Source organism: Balaenoptera borealis (assembly GCF_965194805.1).
Source record: "Balaenoptera borealis genome assembly, chromosome: 7".
NCBI lineage: Eukaryota > Metazoa > Chordata > Mammalia > Artiodactyla > Balaenopteridae > Balaenoptera > Balaenoptera borealis.
In genome coordinates, this window is record NC_138864.1 from 96711240 (window position 1) to 96736890 (window position 25651).

The window sequence follows — 25651 nt, forward strand, 5'->3', positions numbered from 1 at the left end:
ATGTATAGTATCATGTCATCTGCAAACAGTGACAGCTTTACTTCTTTTCTGATTTAGATTCCTTTTATTTCTTTTTCTTCTCTGATTGCTGTGGCTAAAACTTCCAAAATTATGGTGAATAATAGTGGTGAGAGTGGGCAACCTTGTCTTGTTCCTGATCTTAGTGGAAATGGTTTCAGTTTTTCACCATTGAGGACAATGTTGGCTGTGGGTTGGTCATATATGGCCTTTATTTATGTTGAGGAAAGTTCCCTCTATGCCTACTTTCGGGAGGGTTTTTATCATAAATGGGTGTTGAATTTTGTCCAAAGCTTTTTCTGCATCTACTGAGATGATCATAATGGTTTTTCTCCTTCAATTTGTTAATATGGTGTATCACATTCATTGATTTGCGTGTATTGAAGAATCCTTGCATTCCTGGGATAAACCCCACTTGATCATGGTGTATGATCCTTTTAATGTGCTGTTGGATTCTGTTTGCTAGTATTTTGTTGAGGATTTTTGCATCTATATTCATCAGTGATATTGGTCTGTAATTTTCTTTTTTTGTAACATCTTTGTCTGGTTTTGGTATCAAGGTGATGATGGCCTCATAGAATGAGTTTGGGAGTGTTCCTCCCTCTGCTATATTTTGGAAGAGTTTGAGAAGGATAGGTGTTAGCTGTTCTCTAAATGTTTGATAGAATTCACCTGTGAAGCCATCTGGTCCTGGGCTTTTGTTTGTTGGAAGATTTTTAATCACAGTCTCAATTTCAGTGCTTGTGATTGATCTGTTTATATTTTCTATTTATTCCTGGTTCAGTCTCGGAAGGTTGTGCTTTTCTAAGAATTTGTCCATTTTTTCCAGGTTGTCCATTTTATTGGCATATATTTGCTTGTAGTAATCTCTCATGATCCTTTGTATTTCTGCAGTGTCCATTGTTACTTCTCCTTTTTCATTTCTAATTCTATTGATTTGAGTCTTCTCCCTTTTTTTCTTGATGAGTCTGGCTAATGGTTTATCAATTTTGCTTATCTTCTCAAAGAACAAGGTTTTAGTTTTATTGATCTTTGCTATTGTTTCCTTCATTTCTTTTTCATTTATTTCTGATCTGATCTTTATGATTTCTCTCCTTCTGCTAACTTTGGGGCTTTTTGTTCTTCTTTCTCTAATTTTTTAGGTGTAAGGTTAGGTTGTTTATTTGAGATGTTTCTTGTTACTTGAGATAGGATTGTATTGTTATAAACTTCCCTCTTAGAACTGCTTTTGCTGCATCCCATAGGTTTTCGGTCATCGTGTTTTCATTGTCATTTGTTTCTAGGTATTTTTTGATTTCCTCTTTGATTTCTTCAGTGATCTCTTGGTTATTAAGTAGTGTATTGTTTAGCCTCCATGTGTTTGTATTTTTTACAGACGTTTTCCTCTAATTGATATCTAGTCTCATAGCATTGTGGTCGGAAAAGATACTTGATACGATTTCAATTTTCTTAAATTTACCAAGGCTTGATTTGTGACCCAAGGTATGATCTATCCTGGAGAATGTTCCATGAGCACTTGAGAAGAATGTGTATTCTGTTGTTTTTGGATGGAATGTGCTATAAATATGAATTAAGTCCATCTTGTTTAATGTATCATTTAAAGCTTGTATTTCCTTGTTTATTTTCATTTTGGCTGATCTGTCCATTGGTGAAAGTGGGGTGTTAAAGTCCCCTACTATGATTGTGTTACTGTCGATTTCCCCTTTTATGGCTGTTAGTATTTGCCTTGTGTATTGTGGTGCTCCTATGTTGGCTGCATAAATATTTACAATTGTTATATCTTCTTCTTGGATTGATCCCTTGATCATTATGTAGTGTCCTTCTTTGTCTCTTGTAATAGTCTGTTTTAAAGTCTATTTTGTCTGACATAAGAATTGCTACTCCAGCTTTCTTTCGTTTTCCATTTGCATGGAATATCCTTTTCCCTCCTCTCACTTTCAGTCTGTATGTGTCCCTAGGTTTGAAGTGGGTCTCTTGTAGACAGCATATATATGGGTCTTGTTTTTGTATCCATTCAGCCAGTCTATGTCTTTTGGTTGGAGCATTTAATCCATTTACATTTAAGGTAATTATCGATAAGTATGTTCCTATTACCATCTTCTTAATTGTTTTGGGTTTATTATTGTAGGTCTTTTCCTTCTCTTGTGTTTCCTGCCTAGAGAAGTTCCTTTAGCATTTGTTGTAGAGCTGGTTTGGTGGTGCTGAATTCTCTTAGCTTTTGCTTGTCTGTAAAGGTTTTAATTTCTCCATCAAATCTGAATGAGATCCTTGCTGGGTAGAGTAATCTTGGTTGTAGGTTTTTCTCCTTCATCACTTTAAATATGTCCTGCTACTCCCTTCTGGCTTGCAGAGTTTCTGCTGAAAGATCAGCTGTTAACCTTATGGGGATTCCATTGTGTGTTATTTGTTTTTCCCTTGCTGCTTTTAATATTTTTTCTTTGTATTTAATTTTTGATAAGTTTGGTTAATATGTGTCTTGGCGTGTTTCTCCTTGGATGTATCCTGTATGGGACTCTCTGTGCTTCCTGGACTTGATTAACTATTTCCTTTCCCATATTAGGGAAGTTTTCAACTATAATCTCTTCAAATATTTTCTCAGTCCCTTTCTTTTTCTCTTCTTTTTCTGGGACCCCTATAATTCGAATGTTGTTGCGTTTAATGTTGTCCCAGAGGTCTCTGAGACTGTCCTCAATTCTTTTCACTTTTTTTTCTTTATTCTGCTCTGCAGTAGTCATTTCCACTATTTTATCTTCCAGGTCACTTATCCATTCTTCTGCCACAGTTTTTCTGCTATGTATCCCTTTAGAGAATTTTTAATTTCATTTATTGTGTTGTTCATCACTGTTTGTTTGCTATTTAATTCTTCTAGGTCCTTGTTAAACGTCTCTTGTATTTTCTCCATTCTATTTCCAAGATTTTGGATCATCTTTACTATCATTATTCTGAATTCTTTTTCAGGTAGACTACCTAGTTCCTCTTCATTGGTTAGGTCTGGCGCGTTTTTCCCTTGCTCCTTCATCTGCTCTGTGTTTCTCTGTCTCCTCATTTTGCTTATCTTACTGTGTTTGGGGTCTCCTTTTTGCAGGCTGCAGGTTCATAGTTCCCGTTGTTTTTGGTGTCTGTCCCCAGTGGCTAAGGTTGGTTCAGTGGGTTGTGTAGGCTTCCTGGTGGAGGGGACTAGTGCCTGTGTTCTGGTGGATGAGGCTGGATCTTGTCTTTCTGGTGGGCAGGTCCACATCTGCTGGTGTGTTTTGGAGTGTCTGTGGCCTTATTATGATTTTAGGCAGCCTCTCTGCTAATGGATGGGGTTGTGTTCCTGTCTTGCTAGTTGTTTGGCATAGGGTGTCCAGCACTGTAGCTTGCTGGTCGTTGAGTGGAGCTGGGTCTTAGCATTGAGATGGAGATCTCTGGGAGAGCTTTCGCTGTTTGATATTACGTGGAGCTGGGAGGTCTCTTGTGGATCAGTGTCCTGAACTTGGCTCTCCCACCTTAGAGGCACAGCCCTGACACCTGGCTGGAGCACCAAGAGCGTGTCATCCACACGGCTCAGAATAAAAGGGAGAAAAATAAGAAAGAAAGAAAGTAGAAGATAAAATAAAATAAAATAAAATAAAATTATTAAAATAAAAAATAAAAAATAATTATTAAAAAAAATTTTTTTAAGTAATAAAAAAAAAAAGGAAAGAAAGAGAGCAACCAAACCAACAAACAAATCCACCAATGATAACAAGTGCTAAAAACTATAGTAAAAAATCAAAACAAAAAAAGCAACGGACAGACAGAACCCTAGGACAAATGGTAAAAGCAAATCTATACAGACAAAATCACACACAGAAGCATACACATACACACTCACAAAAAGAGAAAAAGGGAAAAAATATATATATATCCTTGCTCCCAAAGTCCACCTCCTCAATTTGGGATGATTCGTTGTCTATTCAGGTATTCCACAGATGCAGGGTACGTCAAGTTGATTGTGGAGATTTAATCCACTCCTCCTGAGGCTACTGGGAGAGATTTCCCTTTCTCTTCTTTGTTCGCACAGCTCCTGTGGTTCAGCTTTGGATTTGGACCCGCCTCTGCATGTAGGTCACCTGAGGATGTCTGTTCTTCCCTCAGACGGGGCGGAGTTAAAGGAGCAGCTGATTAGGGGGCTCTGGCTCACTCAGGCCGGGGGGGAGGGAGGGTACAGAATGTGGGGCGAGCCTGCGGTGGCAAAGGCAGGCGTGACATTGCAGCAGCCTGAGGTGCGCCGTGTGTTCTCCCGGGGAAGTTGTCCCTGGATCACGGGACCCTGGCAATGGCGGGCTGCACAGGCTCCCGGGAGGGGAGGTATGGATAGTGACCTGTGCTTGCACACAGGCTTCTTGGTGGCGGCGGCAGCAGCCTTAGTGTCTCATGCCCGTCTCTGGGGTCCGTGCTGATCGCCGCAGCTCGCGCCTGTCTCTGGAGCTCCTTTAAGCGGCACTCTTTTTTTTTTTTTTTTAATACTTTTTAAAAAATTTTTTATTTTATTTTTTCAATTCTTTTTTTTTTTTTTAATCAGTCATCAATTTTATACACATCAGTGTATACATGTCAATCCCAATCACCCAATTCAGCACACCACCATCCCCACCCCACCGCGGTTTTCCCCCCTTGGTGTCCATATGTTTGTTCTCTACATCTGTGTCTCAACTTCTGCCCTGCAAACCGGTTCATCTGTACCATTTTTCTAGGTTCCACATACATGTGTTAATATACGATATTTGTTTTTCTCTTTCTGACTTACTTCACTCTGTATGACAGTCTCTAGATCCATCCACGTCTCAACAAATGACTCAATTTCGTTCCTTTTTATGGCTGAGTAATATTCCATTGTATATATGTACCACAACTTCTTTATCCATTCGTCTGTCGATGGTTACGTGGCACTCTTAATCCCCTCTCCTTGTGCACTAGGAAACAAAGAGGCAAGAAAAAGTCTCTTGCCTCTTTGGCAGCTCCAGACTTCTTCCTGGACTCCCTCCCAGCTAGCCGTGGTGCACTAGTCCCCTTCAGGCTGTGTTCACGCAGCCAACCCCAGTCCTCTCCCTGGGATCCGACCTCCGAAGCCCGAGCCTCAGCTCCGAGCCCCTGCCCGCCCCGGCGGGTGAGCAGACAAGCCTCTCGGGCTGGTGAGTGCTGGTTGGCCCCAATCCTCTGTGCGGGAATCTCTCCGCTTTGCCCTCCGCACCCCCATTGCTGTGCCCTCTTCCGTGGCTTTGAAGCTCCCCCCTCCGCCACCCGCAGTCTCCACCCGCGACGGGGCTTCCTAGTGTGTGGAAACCTTTCTTCCTTCACAGCTCCCTCCCACTGGGGCAGGTCCCGTCCCTATTCTTTTGTCTCTGTTTTTTCTTTTTTCTTTTGCTCTACCCAGGTACGTGGGGAGTTTCTTGCCTTTTGGGAGGTCTGAGGTCTTTTGCCAGCATTCAGTAGGTGTTCTGTAGGAGTTGTTCCACATGTAGATGTATTTCTGATGTATTTGTGGGGAGGAAGGTGATCTCCATGTCTTACTCTTCCGCCATCTTGAAGCTCCTCCCCCTTCCCAGTTTTTCAAAGCTACAGACCTCTTCCACCACCTCCCCTCCAGGCACTCTTGATGCCCCAGTGCTGCTTTTTTTTTTCTTTTTTTGCCTGTAACACTCATCAACTTCTTTTTTTTCACATTCTGAAACTTCTTTATTTGTTGAGGACAGTTAACAAATAGAATAAATACTTTTCACATGGAGCCCTGCATTTTTTCCAACATTTACTCATCAACTTCTAATACAGTACAGGATTGACTTAATTGTTTTATGTATTTGTTGTCTGGAGCCACCTGCTACAGAGTAAGTTCCCCAACAGCAGGAATGTTTGTTTTGTTTACTGGTGTACCCCCAAGCACCTTGCACATATTTGGTCCTCAATAAATATTTGTCAAATTTAGTCTTGAATAGCTGTTGAACATACAAAATTGATGCTTGAGAGATGGATTTCTGGACTCTCTGGAGCTAAAGAGATGAAGATGCAGATCTGGGAATCTTCACTCTTGTAAGTTTTCATCCTCTAGTGCCTGGAAGCTTCAGTGACCTTCCGTTATGTCTTCTGGCCTCTAGCTCCTTTCCCCTTCAGTCCACTCACCACACTGTCACCAAAGTTGTCTAATATATAGTTATAAGTATTCTGGTTTCCGTGTCCTGATTAAAACCTCCCAGGGACTCTCCACTACTGAAAGAGTACAGGCCCCTCAGTAGGACGCATAAGACTTTCTGTGATATGCCCCAGCCTAACCTTCCGGCTTCATCCACACCCAGCCCAGCCCACATAGCCTCTGTGCCAGTTACAGCTTCCTGAGCAGCCCTGCACATTCTCCCCACAGTGCCTGCATGTATGGTCTCTCAGTCCAGAGTGCCTGTCCCCTGTCTCCACTGTGCCTGAGCAACTCCAGCTTATCCTGCAAGTAATATCTTCACTCTAGAATACTACTTGGCCCCGCCTCTGTCTGCTGTAGTTAGCTCTCCTTCCCTGTATTCCTCCAGAGATGTGCACCCATCTGGAGTGCACAACTAGAGGGCAGTGTGGCAGGAGGCTGGGACTGCCAACCAATGGGCAGCACCTATATGGTTAAAAAGTTTTTTAATGCCTTGCCCTCTTTTCTCTCTGTTTCTCTCTCTCTCTCAAACACACACACACACACACACACACACACACACACGCACACACACACTGAATTATTTTTCCTTGAATTGGTCCATTATATAAATGCAATCCTGAGCACAGTTGTTTTTAAGTTGTCCTAACCTTTTAGTTTATCGATTTTTCAAGGATCCAGCATTTTAGATATTGGATTCTGTACTTATTTTTCTGTACTGTTCTGTTTTTACGAGAATAGCTTTGCTTGGTGTTCTTTATTCATTTTAAAGTATTTAAGATTTTTGTAGAAAGTTTTATTTGGTTCTTTTATTCGCTGATTACATATTGATCTCAATGTAGTGATATTTATGTGCTTTTAATTTTTCTCTCAACACTGTTAGAATTGCACTATGTTCACCCTGGGAATCCACATCTATGCAAAATATGGTCAGTTTTGTTATTTCTTCCATTCATACTATTTTCATGATTTCTAAAAGTTTTTTTTTCTACTTTGCTTGAAAAGAAAACGTCATATACTGACAAAATTCACCTTGAAAAGGGTCCCTAGTTCACTTCACTGCCAGAGAGTCTACTTGTTAACTTTGATTTCCAAGAAAAGTTCTCAGATGTGAGCAAAATAAAATTCAGCCACACCCTAAGAGCTAGGTGCAAATAGTGTTAGAGGAGAACGCCCCCCTTGCTTGACCACTCCATATTTCAGGGTCACAGCCTGCCCTTTGGCATCCTCATGTGTCTCCTCTTTTTCTCTCTTTCCCTGGATGCTGATTTCTCTTTCTTTACGTGACAGCGGCCATGACATGAATGGGGTCCACTAACCACCAGCATTCCTCTGCAGCCATTTGATTTCTGCTTTAGGTAACACCAGGGGAGAGTGATCAGTTATATAAACTCAATCCTGAGCACACTTCTTCCCATTTGGAATTCACCGTGCCTTATGCCGAGGACATTTTCAAGCACTGAGGGAGGGAAATGTCGGATTTATTAATGAGTGATGTACCGGCTTCCTCTCTGTGTCTCCCTTTTGTGGTTCACATTCTGACCATTCAGTCAGGTTTATCCTATTCAAACCCTGTATTTGAATGCAACTGGAAGAGGTTGCTAGGCTTTTTTCATTTTTATTTTAATTTGTATAGTTAGAAAAATGTTTCTCAAATGTGATTTGTGGATTCATGTTATTCAGGGTTCCTGGATTAATTGAACAAAATCTGGTAGCACTTCTACACGATCTGAATTATAAAATTACATCTATCCATTAGGCTGAAAATATTTTAAAATAGTTTTGTAGGATTTCAAGAATCTTAGCACTTTCTTAACATTGAAAGTTCAACCTTCACATTTTCAAGGGCAGTGAAACATTCTTATCTGACCTGCGGCTTATTAATGGGACAACAGCCTGTCCATCAATCAAGACTGACAGTTCAATGTATTTTCTGAACAGGACTTCTTACAATATGCACAATGATAAAACAAATGTCCATTTATTCTTATTTCCCAGAAGTTGAATACTTTCAGCCATTCTTAAAAGGACAAAGATATTTACTAACAGATTATGACTGTGTGAGGGATAATCTTGAGAATATAATGGAATTCTGTTCTTTTTATCTTTACTCTTACCATATCAGAGTTGGACAATTATTTCGATCATGTTTGACAACTAGAAAATGCACGTTGGCTTTTTCTTGTGCCATGATTCTGTCATTTTCAACCTTTAAAATGTTTATTGGAAGAAGGGATACAATATTAGATAAGAATCTGAATAAGAGCACTATTGGGGTATCTATCAAAGAAACAACATTTGTATAATAATCAAGAGTAATTGTTTAGAGGAGCTGCTAAAACAATATTTATAACACATGAAAATTTTTTTTGTACCATGTTTAACTTGTTTTCTCCTATAGCGACCTATATATGAATTTTAATAAGCTTTTTATTATAAAGTATACATATTAATATAGAAATGCTTTTTCTGTTTCAGAAATTTATGTCAGTGACAGGTTGCCATATACACTATAACTTTTCTCTACAAGCACACAAATCGTTTCCTTGACTTTTAGTAAAAAAAAAAAAATCTTCCTTTTACATAGTTGTACCTTCACACGATATTTAAAACCACCTGTTGGGAACAGGTTACCCTGATAATCACTTTGAAAACAGCATGTTTTAGACACACAGCATCAGAACAGCAACAACAACAACAAAAAAAAATATGCAGTTTTGCAACATGCATGTGCTACAAAAACCTTAAAAATACAGTTCTACTCCAACAGATAAATAGGTTTGGCCAAAATATTTTCAATCTAAGTTCTGTTAGTGAAAAGGGTGATTATTCCCTTATTTTTCTCCATTTGCTTACAACTCATATTGTCATATAATATACATTCATGGGACATATTTATACTAAAAAAATTACTCATTGTTTATCTGAAATTCAAATTCAACTGAGCATCCTATATATTCATTTCCTAAACCTCAGTGGGGGCATGGGTTTGCTCTTCTTTAAAGAGGTAAAGTAAAGGTTCCTTATCTGTTGTTCTTCGTTAGTGTGGAAGGCCCTTACCATGGCCTTACCATGTCTTGGAGGACAATTTTTTTTTTAAATTTTATTTACTTTTTTTAACATCTTTATTGGAGTATAATTGCTTTACAATGGTGTGTTAGTTTCTGCTTTATAACAAAGTGAATCAGGTATACATACACATATATCCCCATATCTCTTGGAGGATAATTTAAGAAGGACTTCAGGAACTTGAAACAGCTTTAGAGGAAAACCACAAGATGGCCAAAGGGTGGGAAAGTAAGAAATAACACTATTTAAACTGTAGACAAGAGGGCCAAGGTGATGAAACAACAAGTATTTGGAGTGGGCTCACCCAGTGGACTGTGCCAAGTTCCTCATTTTTTTTTTTTTTTAAGTTCCTCATTTTTGATGAAGGTACGCACAAACTGGCTAAGACACAACTTAGGAGGGTAAGCATAATAGCTACATTTATTGGATGCCAGTGTATGCTGCATAATTGAATGCCAGTGTCTCATAATTCATCTCTAACCCTCCTGGCCAACCCACAGATGTGTACCATTATTATCCCCATGTTTTAGAGGAAGAAACTGACACTCAGAGTCAGAAGGTATGTAAATGGTAAAGCCCAGATTCACATCACATCAGAGTGTGATGACACCAAAGCCCATACTCTCTCCACTACACCCACCTGTTCTCCAGAAGGCTTATGAGTTATTGGGAACAATGTTGTTAAGCAAACTAGTCTGTAAATATTAGACATAAGATTAACTCATGGGTATTTTGAATCATTTAAATGTGGTCATATAAATGAGCAGTTGTGTGGGCTGAAAAACCCTGAAGTCTTCTTCTGTCCTTTTGACTTACTGTTAGAAATCATTGTCAAGGTAGTGTCTGGCTACATTAGAAGGGATTTTTGACATGTATTGTTTTATCTTTCTAAAGTCAGCTTAGGTTTTTTGATGATAATAACACTAAGTGTTAAAGCTTTAAGCCTAAGAATCAAATGTTGAACAAAGCATGTTTTAAAATTTGCTTTCTCGACAGCCCAGTAGATCTGTCACTTTTCAATTTAGGTTACATATTTAGATTTTTAACATTTATCTTACTGTCTTCAAATCCGCAGACTGTATACTTTTTGAGGGTAGAAACTCTCAGTATTTAGACAAGGGCATGGTATGCAATGGGAGCTCACAAATATTTGATTAATACTATGTGATATAATATGACTCTTCATAAGCAGTGAGTGTTTATAAATGCAGTATTTTAAATGTCATCAGGAATCTCCTATTGAGATCTTCTTTCCTTAGCTTTGTTTTTATGGGCCTACTTTTCAAATTAATGGAAATATTATAAATGTAGAAAGGGCTAAGAATTTTCCTTAGGATTTCACTCTGGCAAGTCCTCCTGGAGAATTTAGCCATGACTTTTTATGACTGCAGTTTCCTTAATACGGGGCCTCGGCCATTTTCCATCATCATAAATCCCTTTTATACACTTATAAGCAGGATTGAAATGTTTTCTAGTTTTTATATTTTGACTCTTCACTTACATACATTATTTCGATCTTGAGATTATGTTAAGTAAATATTGTAGAAAAATTTGAAACTATAGAGCAGAAAAAAGCCAGTGTAGCACCTAAGAAATTTTAACTAGTAGATATATCTCCAAATGCAAAGTGAAATATTTAGAGAAATTATTCAAGTAAATAAAGAAACTGTCTTTGCCAATTACTTGAATATTTTACATAAAGTTGCTTTTATGCACTTGACTTTTGTTTGAATTCACAAGTTTGTAGAATCTTCGAGTGGACATTGTTTAGTCAGGACTTTCAGGCACAAGGAATAAAAGAATCACAATGAGGGGCTTCCCTAGTGGAGCAGTGGTTAAGAATCCACCTGCCAATGCAGGGGACACAGGTTCGAGCCCTGGCCTGGGAAGATCCCACATGCCACGGAGCAACTAAGCCCGTGCGCCACAACTACTGAGCCTGCGCTCTAGACCCCGTGAGCCACAGCTACTGAGCCCACGTGCTGCAACTACTGAAGCCCTCAGTCCTAGAGCCCGTGCTCCACAACAAAGAGAAGCCACCGCAATGAGAGGCCCGCACACCACAACGAAGAGTAGCCCCCTGCTCACTGCAACTAGAGAAAGCCCACGTGCAGCAACGAAGACCCAAAGCAGCCAAAAATAAATTAACTAATTTTTAAAATTAATTAAAATCTTTTAAAAAATCACAATGAAATTGCTGATGGAAAAAAGAAAGAGAAAGAAAGGAGGAAAGGAAAAATGTACTGGTTCCCATTAGCTGAAGACATGGTGGATACAGATGTTTGAACAATAGCATTAGTGGCCTGCCTTTCTCCATGTCCAGGATCCCCTGCCCCTTGGGTCACTTTCATGCTCAGGCAGGCTTTCTCCACACAGTGACAAAGATGGTCATCAGACAGTACAAGTTAATATCATCCTTAGTGCTAGTGATTTTTGAGGGAGAGAGGTCCCCTCCCAGTATCTATATTAAACCCCAAAAGACCCTGGTTGGCCTTGCTTTAGTCACATGCTCACCCCTGTCCAAACTCTGGGTCAAAGGAATAGAATCCACTAAAAGGCCAGCCTGGTTTGCAAGCTCACCTTGTGGGGAGAAGATAAGCCAGTTTGACAGCCCCATTAGGTAGGGGAGAGTTTTCAAAAGAGTTGCCAGTAGTAGAGCGGGGGCTGGGCAGGTAAATTCAGAAAAAGTTTTCAAAATATTGTGCCTTTAGAACAAAAGTCTTTTCCAGGAAATGCAAATAATTTGAAACAGCTCAAATAAGCATCATACTTAAAAAAGTTAGAAATACACTTATAAGAACTAGATTGCATGTTTATCATATTTTAGATAATATTTTATCCTCTTTGAATCTTAGTTTTGTCATGAAAACATGGGAGTTTCCCCTGAAACAGTTTTCCCTGAAAACATGGGAGTAATGCTTACCTTCTAAGAAAACATTCAGATTAGAAGAGATGATGTAGTTGATAGCATCTTGTAAACTATAAAGTACTATCTATATAGTTATAAAATATTATGATTTCTAAGAAAAATCAATTCCTAAGGAAAGCAGAGTTACCTGTGTCAAAGTTTTGAAAGTCCCTCTCTTTTAAAAACCTATCCCATGACACCTGTTGTGTTTTTTCATGAGCCATCAGTACTTGCTTACAACACAGGTATATGCTTTGAGACAGGTTTTTGTTGATGAGGACAGTGATGGTGACAGTAGTAGTGGTAATAGGCACAGGTAATTACTCAATAACTCTTAGAGAATTAAATGTATTTCTAGATTTCTAGGGCATGAAAAGCCCAATGTAAGCTAGTTAAATGAGAAAACTAGAGGTAGATAGATGGCAGACAGAGTTGAGTATGTGGTCTTACCATTAGGTTAAGCTGGTATTTGTTGCTAATAGAGCAGCCCTCTTTAAAGGAAATACCCCTAAATACCAATAGTTTAATGACCAAGGTGCCACTGAGATAATCACTCCCAGGAAATGTTTTGCCAGTGAGCTTATCTTAACTATCAACTGAAAAGAAATACAGAAATGTTTTATGAATGATTCAGTTTCACCTGCTATGTGCATGACATTTTAAGAGAATGAATTAGTCAGTCTGTTTGAATCATCTTTACGTGTTCCTTTTAGTAAGGAACTCAAAGTTGGTTAAATGGCCAGCACTGTTTCAGAAAGAAAGAAAGAAAAAACAAACAGTAAAAAGACATTTTATATTGAAACCTGATCCAAGCACATCACAGGAATAAATGTATCAAGGCAAAAATATATAAAAGATGAAAGTAGTTCTGGAGTCACTCCCAATATAAATTTTAAAATTGCTCACACAGCCTGATCTGGCAGATGATATAGATAGAGAAGAGAAAGCAATATATGCCAGTTCAATGGCGTTGGAGTAAAACGTAGAAAAACAATCTCAGAGTTGAAAATTATTGGAGTTGGAAAATACTTCAGCATTCATTGGTTCAACCCAGGGGTATGCTTGTAAGTATTTAATAACCATCCCTCCAGGGGGGAAATAAGCCCTGATTTTTAGTGTTTGCCAACTTCTATGGGGTAAATACTCCCACCAAGGCCGATTTCAAGCAACCAAGATGAGGTCACTGAACACGAGTTGGGAAGAGATGCGTATGCTAAGCCATCATTAGCTGGTTCCCTAGAGAGGGAAAGGGCCAGAACCAGAGCTCTGTCTAACTTCTGCTCCAGTGCACTCTCCCTCTTAGCTCAGGAAGCTGCTCCAGTGTTAGTGAAGCATTCAACATCCCGGACAGATTCCTGTCAGTCAGACATGGGACTGAATCTGGTTCTGTGTGACTTTTGGCAAATTTGCTCATCTAGAAATGGAGAATAATAATACTTCCTACTTCACAGGGTGTTTACGAAGAGTATATCAGAGGGTTTAGCAGAATGCCTGGCACGTGGTAAACACTCAATACAAGTTATTGTTATTTTTATTATTATATGGTTTATACCTTACTGAAGCTCTGCTTTGCCCTCTGGTCCAACTATAATTTTGTAGCCTTTAAAGCCTATATCCTCAATCAGATGCCTTCATTTGGATCCTGAAAATCATTGTGTCCTTGACCTTCTTTCTTGGGTTTCTTCCATATCTCATGAATGTGAAGAGGAAGTCATATACATTGTGTCTTATCTTCAGGAAGCCCTCAAAGCTACTATACAGTCCTTTCTTTCTTGCTGACCTCAGTTTGCATACCCTGCTGTAGATATTCTAAACCTCCTCCTTCACCCTCAAGTCCCTGGTCACTCCTCTGTAACCATCAATTTCAGCAGATGGTCATATACCCTAATTTATTTTTTAGAACATTGAGATCATATTCCCTTAATAGGGACTTATAGGGACTCCTTAAATGTCCCTATATCTTTATGTGACTGCTCATCCTCTCCTGCTGTCTCAGAAAGAGTGACTTCTCTTATGTTTCAGGGCTCTTGGAAATGCCTCATTTTGATCCCTTCGAATGTTGATCGAACAATTTTTATCTCCCTCATTTGCTCTTTTGGTTTTCCCTGCTTCTCTAGGCCCAACTACTTGCATTTCTCCTGATTGTATCATATGCTCTCTCCTGCCATTGTATCTTTGCACAAACTGCTCTTCCACTGGGAATTTCCATTCCTCATCCTCCTTCAAGACTCAGCTCTAGCCTCATTTCCAGTCTGGTTGGCTGCCCTTCCTACACATTCCCATAATTTCTGTCAACCTGTTGCCTCCACCAAGTGACTGTGAGCTTCCTGGGAAAGGTACCGTGTTTCTGGGTTCCCAGACCTACCACAGTGCCTGGCCTTTAGTAGATACCCAACAAACGGTAGTAGAAGAAAAAGAGACCTACAAATAAGTGTATGTCTTTCCTGCAACTTAAAGTCCTCTCAACCCTGATATTGCCTTCTGCTTGTCCTTCCTTTGACAAACATTCTACTTCCTCATCACACATACCCTTGCAATTTAGTGGTCTGATACCACTGTTGAATCTGCTGCAACTACTCTTGTAAAGGTCAACAAGGAGCTTTTGTGTGGATTACATCCACCTTCCTGAGGCCCTCGCCTGCCTTCAGTGACACAGTGCAATTTTGGCTCTCATGACGCCGCCCTGAACTAACTTACCTTCCTTGATTCCTTCACTAGTTTCTCCAGTGTGTGTATTCTCCAAGATCTGGTTCATTTGTCTTCTCTTCCTTCACCTTGTCCCTCCATGAACATACTTGTTCTTGGTTTTAACCATCCCCTCTGTGCAGATAACATGCAAAGTTTATTTCTATTCCAACTAGAATCCCAATTGTCCCACTAAGATCAAGTTCTGAAGTTTCATTCTTTCTAATGCACAGATGGCAGATACTTGGCACTCATGCTTCTGCTTGCCTCTGTCTCATCTAAGATGGATATTACCTCACCCAAGACCAATCGTACCACTTTCCCAGTAAGAGCAGGCTTCTCCTCAACATCCTTCTCATTATTCTCCTCTACTGCTTGGCACATATGCTGTCTGCTTGGAATCTTCATTCTTCACTTACTCCAGATAACCTGCTTGCTGGAAACAATGTAAAACCTACTAGTCATTCCTATAGTAGAACGTTTTCACTCATTTCTCAATAACACATCAAACTCAACATGTTTAAAACCAGCTTATCATATTCCTTGATCTTTAGCCTAACTTCCTCCTACTGACTACCCTAGTTTGTAACTTGTTCCACTTTTTCCCAGATGACGCTGCTTATCTTTACCTTCTCTTTTGTGTTCCACCAGTTTAGGTGTCAAATCAATTCAAATATGTCTCTCATTCATCCCTTCCTGTCTATTCTTGGGGCCACCATCTTGCTTCTGGCCCTTACTACCTGGTTATGGGCTATAATGCCTGTCATCTGGTCTTCTCATTGCCAGGTTCTCCCTGCTCTAAGCCACTTTTCCTCCAGATCAATCTTCCTAGAGTAAAACCTTGCTCATATGACTCTCCAGCTCAAAACCCTTCAATGACTTTCTATTACTTCTTAAATAATGCCTGTAATTCCTATCAGTTTGGTAGGGTAAATTTATCTTTGATTTTGGAGTCAGTAAATTTGGTTTTAAGCTTTGGCTACTACACTTATCTGTTCTGTGACTTTGAACTTATTGTTTAATTTTTATTCACTCATTTATTCAACATATGTTTATTGAACACCTACTCTGTTCTAGGTTCTATATCAAGTCCTTGAGATAGAGTGATGAACCAAAAAGGCATTGTCCTTGTCTTCTGGACCTGAAACGTATTGGACTTGTCCATATTTCTCATGATCATAGTAATCCTAAGTACAGGCCATGCCTTCCTCTCTTGATGCTTTTAGCTTTTGGTTTTTGCTATACAGGAAAGTATAATACCATGTATTATACCATGTAATTTGCATATGTGTATTATCTCTCAACACCATTGTAAGTTCACTGAAGGGTAAGCGCCATGTCCCATTTCCCATAGTGTAAGCACAGAGCCGTGCACAGTGAATTCTGTTGTGTTTTTGTGGACCTAGAGTTAGTCTTTGGCATAGTTACAATGCCCAGTATGTTTTTAAAGGGTCCCTTTGTCCCGTCAGAATTATGCATTTTTTCAAAAGGGGGAAAGAAGTAATAACTATTTGGTTTCTCTTTCTCTAAGGCCTTTCTTTTCCAACCCTGCCTATAGCTGTTATAAGTAGAACTCACAATGTTTATAACTTGTGCACCTTAACTTTTTAAAACCTGAATAACAAATCCACTCATGCTTCCTAGTAGAAATACTGTCCGTGTGCATACAATGGAATGTTAAAATAATGTTCTTTTAACTAAATAACTTTTGACTTGGTAGCGAACAATATGTTGTTTTTCCCTGAGAAATAATTCTAGGACTTTAGTCCTAAAGATTATATTTTATTTTATACATTTTTAGCTTTCTGTTTTTACATTCCCAGTGATCTTACATTAAGTTAAACATTTGTCTATCCAAAACAATAGGTCAATTATAGCCAAATTATAACCATACCTTTCCTCTGCACAGAAAATCCTATAAACAGCATGTGATCATATTGCTTCTAGAATTTATGATTGTTTTCTTCCAAAGGGAAGCTAAATTTAGCCTAGTAATTCTACATGCTCCCAAGGAAACAATGCCTGCTGTGACTTGTAGAATAAATGAATCTGAACCACAATTCCTTTACTTGACTAACTGAGAAAGTTCAAATATCAACCTAGTCATTAACCACAGATATTAAACCACATTAAACAACCAGCAAGAGGTTAAGAAAGAAGTTTGCTATTTTTCTGACTTCACTGCTGAATGAGTCTAACCTAGTTGCTGTATCGTTCTTAATACAGAACATTGTTTGCATCTCATAATGGTTCTCTAAAATTACTTGTTCATGGCTTGAGTTCTAAAATTAAACTATGTAGAGTCATGTCCAACTGCACAATGCATCTTTATGTGAAACCAGCTAGAGTTTTTTGTTTTCACTCAATGTAAAAATTCCAGTTAGGAAGATTTGTTTCTAATAGTTTAACTGGTATAGTTCTTTCAGTTTCTTCTTCTTTGTTTCTAATGACAACTAAACTGCTCTTGCCTTGAACATGTTTTGGCAGATAAACTTCTCACCATGAAGGCCCCTGCTGTGCTTGCACCTGGCATCCTTGTGCTTCTGTTTACCTTGGTGCAGAAGAGCAATGGGGAGTGTAAAGAGGCACTAGTAAAGTCCAAGATGAATGTGAACATGCAGTATCAGCTTCCTAACTTCACAGCAGAAACACCCATTCAGAATGTCGTTTCGCACAAGCATCACATTTACCTCGGTGCCATTAACTACCTTTACGTTTTAAATGACAAAGACCTTCAGAAGGTTGCTGAGTACAAGACTGGGCCTGTGCTGGAACACCCAGATTGTTTCCCATGTCAGAACTGCAGCCACAAAGCCAATTTATCAGGTGGCGTTTGGAAAGATAACATCAACATGGCTCTGCTTGTTGACACGTACTATGATGACCAACTCATTAGCTGCGGCAGTGTCCACAGAGGGACCTGCCAGCGACACGTCCTTCCACCTGACAATACTGCTAACATACAGTCGGAGGTTCATTGCATGTACTCTCCACAGGCAGACGAAGAGCCCAGCCAGTGTCCTGACTGTGTGGTGAGTGCCTTGGGAACCAAAGTCCTGCTGTCTGAGAAGGATCGATTCATCAACTTCTTCGTGGGCAATACCCTGAATTCTTCTTACCTTCCAGATCATTCATTGCATTCGATATCTGTGAGAAGGCTAAAGGAAACGCAAGATGGTTTTAAGTTTTTGACAGACCAATCCTATATTGATGTTCTACCTGAGTTCCGAGATTCCTACCCCATTAAGTATGTCCACGCCTTTGAAAGCAACCATTTTATTTACTTTTTGACGGTCCAACGGGAAACTCTAGATGCTCAGACTTTTCACACAAGAATAATCAGGTTCTGTTCAGTAGACTCTGGTTTGCATTCGTACATGGAAATGCCTCTGGAGTGTATTCTCACAGAAAAGAGAAGAAAGAGATCCACAAGGGAGGAAGTGTTTAATATTCTCCAAGCTGCGTATGTCAGTAAGCCTGGGACCCAGCTCGCTAAGCAAATAGGTGCCAACCTGAATGATGACATTCTCTACGGGGTGTTTGCACAAAGCAAGCCAGATTCTGTCGAACCAATGAATCGCTCTGCTGTCTGTGCGTTCCCTGTCAAATATGTCAATGAGTTCTTCAACAAGATCGTCAACAAAAACAATGTGAGATGTCTCCAGCATTTTTATGGCCCCAACCACGAACACTGCTTCAATAGGGTAAGTCATACAGGTTCACTACTTACAAATTATGAGGTACAAGTCAGAATAGGTATCAGTCTAGAAGAGAATATAAAGGGCTTTTTGGTGCTTGGTAAATGGGCTTTATCCAAATATTTGCAAATTCTCTCCAAGAAAATTTAGAAATTGAATCTCCATTTAAAGGTAGAATCATAGCTTGAGAAAAAGTTAATGTGATAACTAAAAGCAAATATAAAATATTTTTACAATTTGGGTTTACAGGTTTGCCAGTGTTTTTCAGGTTATTAACCTTGTTTCTCATATCAGCTTTAGTAGTTCTGGTCGGATGTACATAAAGTTTAACACAACAGCAATTCCTATAAAACACAGTTATTGAGATGCCGTGCAGTCTTTACAACATTTAGAATAAGATGCTTAATTTGTAGGTTTTGAAGGCTTTTTTTTTTTTTTTTCAATGAGATCCCATTCGCTCACTGATGTATGAATGAACAGTCTCTATTCTTGGCATTACTTAAAGAAACTTCACTAAAAACAAACAAAAAAAATCTCTTCTAAAATGTTGATAAATTAAACATTTTAAATGCACTAATATACCTCTCTGAATAAATTAGAAAACTACAGAGGAAATTTTTGCTCTCAAATCCATACTTTGGATCTTGACTTCAATACATAAACTTTGTGCTTGAATGTGCTTGAATTGGTGTCTACCAAGTTCTAATTTGTTGCTTTTTACCTGGTTGGCATTTGATATTTATAGATATAAATATTCTTGATTGATGATTGTTTGTACTTACATGAAATGATATTTTCCCAGGAATTGTTAGGGAAATTCTTTATTGCTTTGATTTAGATATAGTAAAGGCTACCAGCTATACCCAGAGGATTTATCCTGCTAGTCATCAGATCATTTGGTGCTAGAGGAAGAGCATCAAACTGGGAGTCCACTGTGGCCTTGGGCTTTCTTGGTGGGGACCCAGATTTGAACATACAGACCTGGTTATGCCTCCTAACATAATGACCACTAGTGATCATAACTGTATGAACAAATTCTGTAGCTTTTCTAAAGACGATTTGACTTTGAAAATGTACAACTCACTTACTCTAGCAGTTTTCAATCTAAGTGGTAAAGGTTGTAATTGCAAGCAGGAAGAACATTAAACATGTCCTTGATAAAAGAAAGTATATAATTTGCAGATGGATAACAAGGGCATAATAATTCAGAAACGTTTGTTTCACTTTTGCTGAAATGTCTAGAGTACTTCTCCAGATGGAAACTCTTAAGTAATTTATTTATAAAGTTAGAAAAATGCTTCTGAGAAAATGAATCCATCTTTTAGTGAACTAAAGACATAACTTCCTTCTCTCTCAAAAGTCTATGAATATACATAATATACATACATATATATCCCAACTAAGACTTATTTCTCCCTGAATACATTTAATATATGTTGCAAAATCTGTAAGAAGCAATGGGATTGCTCATGAGGCTGTCCCTTTTCCTCACTAGAAAAGACAAAGAATGAAAGGAAACAAAAAGACTTTCAGAAACCTGGGAATTAGGACATAAAAGTGTAATATTAATAGCATTTCAGAGAAAACATTTTTCCTGCATCCAATGAATTGCTTCAGAAACAAGTTTAAAAAAGAGTCTACTGGGAATTCCTTCAGAGCCTCTAAAGCACACGACTTTGCTATTTAAATCTTGTTCGTTTAAAAATTAAAGAGACTTTACCGTACAAGGGTATACTGATATCTTATCTCATTGTTTTATTTTGTACATTTCAGCCCCCAGATGTAAATGTATTTATCAATTCTAGAAATTCTCAAAACACAGCTGAACTTTATCCTACCCCTTTGACTTTTTTAGTGTTCCAAAGGGAACAAAAAGGCAGGATTACCCAATGAAATTCAGGGCAGTTTTATCACCCAGGAAAAATGCCCAAAATGCACCAACCACACCTGAAACCGTTATCACTCCCATCGCAAAAATTCTTGTGGGAAACAAGATGGAACTGGCCAACATAGTCTTCTTACAAGGGAAGACAACTTTTACACTAGCCAAATTCCACAGAGACAGATACCTTCCAATCTCCTCTATTTATTTGCCTGTTTATCTTCTCTGGTTACTAAAGGTCAGAATTTTTCCAAGAATGAAACTACCCACGTTATCAGTTTTCATATACCCGCCACAGAAAGACCTCAGATTGTTCCAATAGTCAGCATACAGTCATTTCCCAGCTTCATCTTAAAATGAAGACACCTAGAGCTGTTACTCACACAAAAGCAAAATGATTTACAAGATCAAAAAAGTTTGGAAGTACTCTAAGCAATACAACTCCATTTTGTCTTGGCAAAGATATCAGGTGACCCTTCTGACAATTTCTTGGAACTAAGTTTTTATTTTGGCATAATGTTTAGTGAATAGATACATATATTGTAGTTTTGTTATTAACATGTCTAATCAGTCAGATCTTTATGGAGGGACCATTGTGTGCTCTGTGGACAAAGTTAAGACAGTGCAGCAGTAACCTTCGGAGGACTTGGAGAGCACATTTGCAGCAGCAGGGGTTTTCTGGCCCTCCTTGAGCTTCCCCCCTACGCAAAACGTGTCTCTATCACAGGATCAGACAGAGGACCAAGAAAGGGTCTTTTAGATTCTATGGGTCCAGCAGGTGTATCAGACCTGACTTGCTTATTTTAGATCACATATTATGTTGCTTTTTCCACTCTCAACGTTTTATGAAAGTATCTGTGCAAACTCTTCATGTACATCTTCTCATATTGATGACATCACTAAAACCGTCTTTTGAGTCATCTGATAGTTTCCAAAGCAAATCATCTTCACCTCTTAGTTATTTGTGCTTCAGAACTCATTAATTCCACATATGATGCTGTTTCTGGAAACTTATCCCAAGCCACAGATATCCATTCATGTAATACAGTGTTGATATTAGTTGTTCTTCTTGATCTTTGCAGTGTAACCATTTTCTATGTTGCTTTTGAAAGTGATTCCTAAAGGGTTTGTTCACGGTGATTTCCAACATTTAGGATTATGAGATTCTACACCCACAAATTATTAAATCTTTAGTCTTAAATATCTTTACCGCCTTTTTTTACCCATTCATCATTTGACCTCTATAAGCATCCTAAATTAATATTGATTGAAGTTGTTTTAGGCTAATGTGTGTTCCCTAAACAGCACATTCAAAATAAAGTAACTGAAAAAATGCCACATAATCTGGAGACTTTGTAAATCCCCAAATTTGGGCATAAGAAAACCTCACCTTCTACTTGGGGATAAACTATTAAAAATTTATTTTAAGCACATTAACTGGATCTCCAACAGTATCATATAAGGGATTTAGTAACATGACAATTTTTCCAGGAAAAAGCTAGCATCAGTACACATTAGCCCAGTTTCTTCCAAGTAAGAATGAATATTGAATAAGGGAATTTTTTGTCCTCAAATCAACAAAGATCCTCTTCCCTAAATTATAGTATATTTACTAAGAGAAGTGGAGTTATACATTTTGGAAAGATTTTTAATCAAAGTTGAAATATAAAAGGGTCCTTGAAATATCTCTCACCCACCCAGGAAATAGTTACGACATTATATTTTTTTCTTGCAATCCTATTACCAAAGTTTTTTTCTACATATAAGCATTTGAAAGAATAGAAATAGACTGGTAGCAAATATTTTTACCAATATCTTGGTCATCTTAATGACCAGTGATCAGTTGAAGGGGAAAAGCATGTAATTTGGTGCCAGACTCACCAGGTTGGAACTCATGGTCTCCTGCATACCAGCTGTGTAACTTCTGCCACGTTACTTAATTCTTAGAGCCTCAATCTCATTCGTAACATGCAGATAACAATACCTACTTCTCAGCCTTTTTGTAAAAATGTGGGATAATAAATATAAAGTACCTGGCACAATAAGATGACCATAAATTTATCTCTCTGGGAGGCAGCATAGCCTAATGGAACAAGACTGAAATTAAAGAGATCTGGGTTCAGACTTGTATCCCATGATTTTCTATCTGCCTGACCATGAGGTCATTATTTAAACTCACTGAACCCGTTTTCCTCCATGCAGGACTATGGTGTGGACAAGTACAATAATGTTTAAAAGACTCTAACTTTTGTCCTTGGCACATAATAAATAACAGCTATTATTGTATTGTTATTTGTGTAAAGAAAGTCAAATTCAAATTATTGGATGGTTTTCTGGAAGAGACACGTTCTGGTTCTATTGCTCATGAGGGTCTTTTACTTCCCCCACTAACTGTTATGAGTGACCCACCTCCATAATGCTTAATTTGTGTTAAGTCCTCCTTAAGACTTAATAGTTCCAAAAGAAAAAAAAAAGGGGAGATATGGGAGTGGTGGTGGTTTGGATGGTGAAGAGAAAGACAGCTGAATCAGAATTGTGCTATATAGTCAAGCTAAAAGGTGTAAGGCGCTCCTTTACCTGACTTTCAATTCTAACTACCTATGGCACTATAAGATACTATGCTAATGTAATTTATCTTATGCATTCAAGAATTTGTAGATAATGCAGTTTTAGAAAAAGTTAACCTCACAGGTTGTTTGTACTAAGCTTCCTTGTTTTTAAACATCATTTATAGTCGAATTCAAAGAGTAGCCAACTGCTTCCCAAAATAAAGGAAACTTAAAGTAGTAATTTTCCATCTCCGTTTTAAAGAGTGCCAAAGTTAAAGGGTCACCACTCAGAGCCATCAAAGGAAGAAAGCAACATGATTAGAACAATTTTGAATGAAAACAAAATCAAAACAAGATGCAAACAAGGGACAATAGGAATAGGCATAAAAATAAACATACAGTGATGTTTCTTTATTACTATTATAAAGATGATAGATGAGTAAAATTGGGTTACATTCAAGTTGTAATGGAAGAAAATAATTGCAGCCTTCCATCAGAAAACCACAAGGACCATTATTGATCTGTCATCCTCAGGGCATGTCTCATAATATTTAATAAAATAAACAAAGATTTATAACTCTTTATAGGCCATATATCTATAATCTCCCCCACCACACCATTTGAACTGGGAATGTGGAGTCAATGTTACAAATAACATCCATGTAATTATACTGGTTTGGCATGTCTTATTTAAACAGTCTAGCACTCTCAGGAGAACGTATTTTGTATTAGGGATGAAAAATGTGAAGTCAGATTTCAGGGTTTTTTACTTCCTGTGCTTCGAAATGAGAGAATGTTATCCTATATGAAAAATGTTGAGGATTCTTCATTCTAAACACCAAATATCTTGGCCATATGCCAAATGTAATAGCTACCAAAGCAAAATCTTTCAAGAAAGAAAATCCTTGCGGTCTAAGGATTCTATATAATTAAAAAAAGTCTAAGTAGAAATTCATTAATTTTACACTTGATGCCTTTCCTTCTGTAAACTCTTCTTTATCGTCTCCCAGGCTCAGGGAGTCGCTGCTCCCTAACTTATTTACTTGAATTCTCCATGCTATCCATCCCATGAAAAGTGCCATATTGCATTATTTTATTAAGAGGAATTTTAAATTATTTTCTTTCCAGAATTTATAACACTTTCTGAAATCACAGGGCACACCCTGGGGGTATTAGAAAACATGTTACAGAGTGAGACATTAAAGCCATTTGCTTTTTTCTCGTCCTCCTGCTAACCCTTCTTTAAGCCATTTTATAGTTTATTCCCAGGAAAGAATGAAAAAGCAATGACATGAAGTTTTAATAAACTAAGCAAAGAAACACAGTTAATACTGAAACTATCACCAAAAATGTAAATAAGTTTAACGTGTGGATTATATTATATCAATATATGATGTGATATAGTATTTCCCACCTGTGCATGGGTATTTAAGAGTTAACTATGCCACATGCATTGTAAATTAATTCATTTTTCTTAATATCCTTTGAAGCAAGTGGTGTGATCTGTGTTTTATTTAAGTAGTTGATTTCTACATGGAGACTCATTTGGTAAAGTTAACGGAGCAAACAATAAGGAGTTCGGTCAAAAAAATAAATCTTAAAGTTGGTCTTTGAAAAGCTGAAGTGTTAATAAAACTTTGAAGCCCCAGCTCTGATACATACTTTCATTGCCATACTACTACATGATTAGAGACTTCTGAAAGCATATGGGATCTTGCATTTTGATAAGAATATTAAGCTCCTTGAGTAATAATGGATTTTTTATTCCAAATAATGTATCAAATTTTGGGTGTTACACCCTTACTTCAGACTTCTGTCTCATTGATGGCATCCCACCCTGCATTATTATCTCCTCACTCTAATAAGAAAAATGAGGAGCTGTCAGAATTTGGATAGAAAACCCACCAGGAATTTCTGCCGTTGCTTATTCATAGATTGGCACAGATACTGAATCAGTGGGCACCCGGCGTCCAGGATGACTCAGTGCCCAGATATGTGCTGTAAGTCACATCTCCAGCGTCCAGGGAGGACTGTAAAGGGCTCATTTATCAGGGAAATAAAACCGATGGCTCAGCTACTCTTGAAGTCATTAAAACTCTTTTGATTTTTTTTTAATATAATAGTGAATGTGGTAAGTGATTCTAGGATCCTGGTTACATTCCAGTCTGATAATTATATATTTTTTTCTAACTAAAATGGTCCAGGCAGGTTCATTTGCATATGAATGACTTGCTGACTAAAATCCTTGGAAAAGAGGTTTCCTGTACTTCACCCTAGACCTAGGCTAAGGTGGGGCAGATGAAGTGTGTCTACCTTCTATACTTCAAAAATATTCTCTAGTTTTTCAACAAGAGGACAGAGAAATATCTTATAAATGCATGCTAATATAGGGCAAAGGCTTCTTTTAACTATTCGTGATGTTCACTAATAGGGGGAGGTGTTTTATGAACAGTATATAATTATAAAACAATAAATAACAATTCTGAACTCAGGCTAAAGTCTGACTTCAGTTGTTTGATTTGGGTAAATCACCAAAATGTTCATCAACTGAAGGACATTAAAATGGTGATATTTCAAATGGTGCTCTAGGTAAAAGGCATGAATTAAGGCCAGTTTTGATTTGTAAATCATTCTTTTCTAGAGCTGATTTTATGAAAATTAAACTTGCTGAGTTGTCATCTAAAAATATAT

At 38.1% G+C, this 25651-nt stretch overlaps 1 protein-coding gene across 2 annotated transcripts in view; it reads left to right on the forward strand.

The window, feature by feature from the left end:
• Positions 1-25651, forward strand: part of MET (MET proto-oncogene, receptor tyrosine kinase) — a 126032-nt gene that overhangs the window by 15296 nt on the left and 85085 nt on the right. For both annotated transcript variants that reach the window (XM_082399977.1, XM_082399976.1), the window contains exon 2: positions 17319-18535. In XM_082399977.1, the coding sequence (XP_082256103.1) occupies positions 17333-18535 (1203 nt within the window). In that variant the 5' untranslated portion in view covers positions 17319-17332. The remainder of the gene's footprint in view (positions 1-17318; positions 18536-25651) is intronic.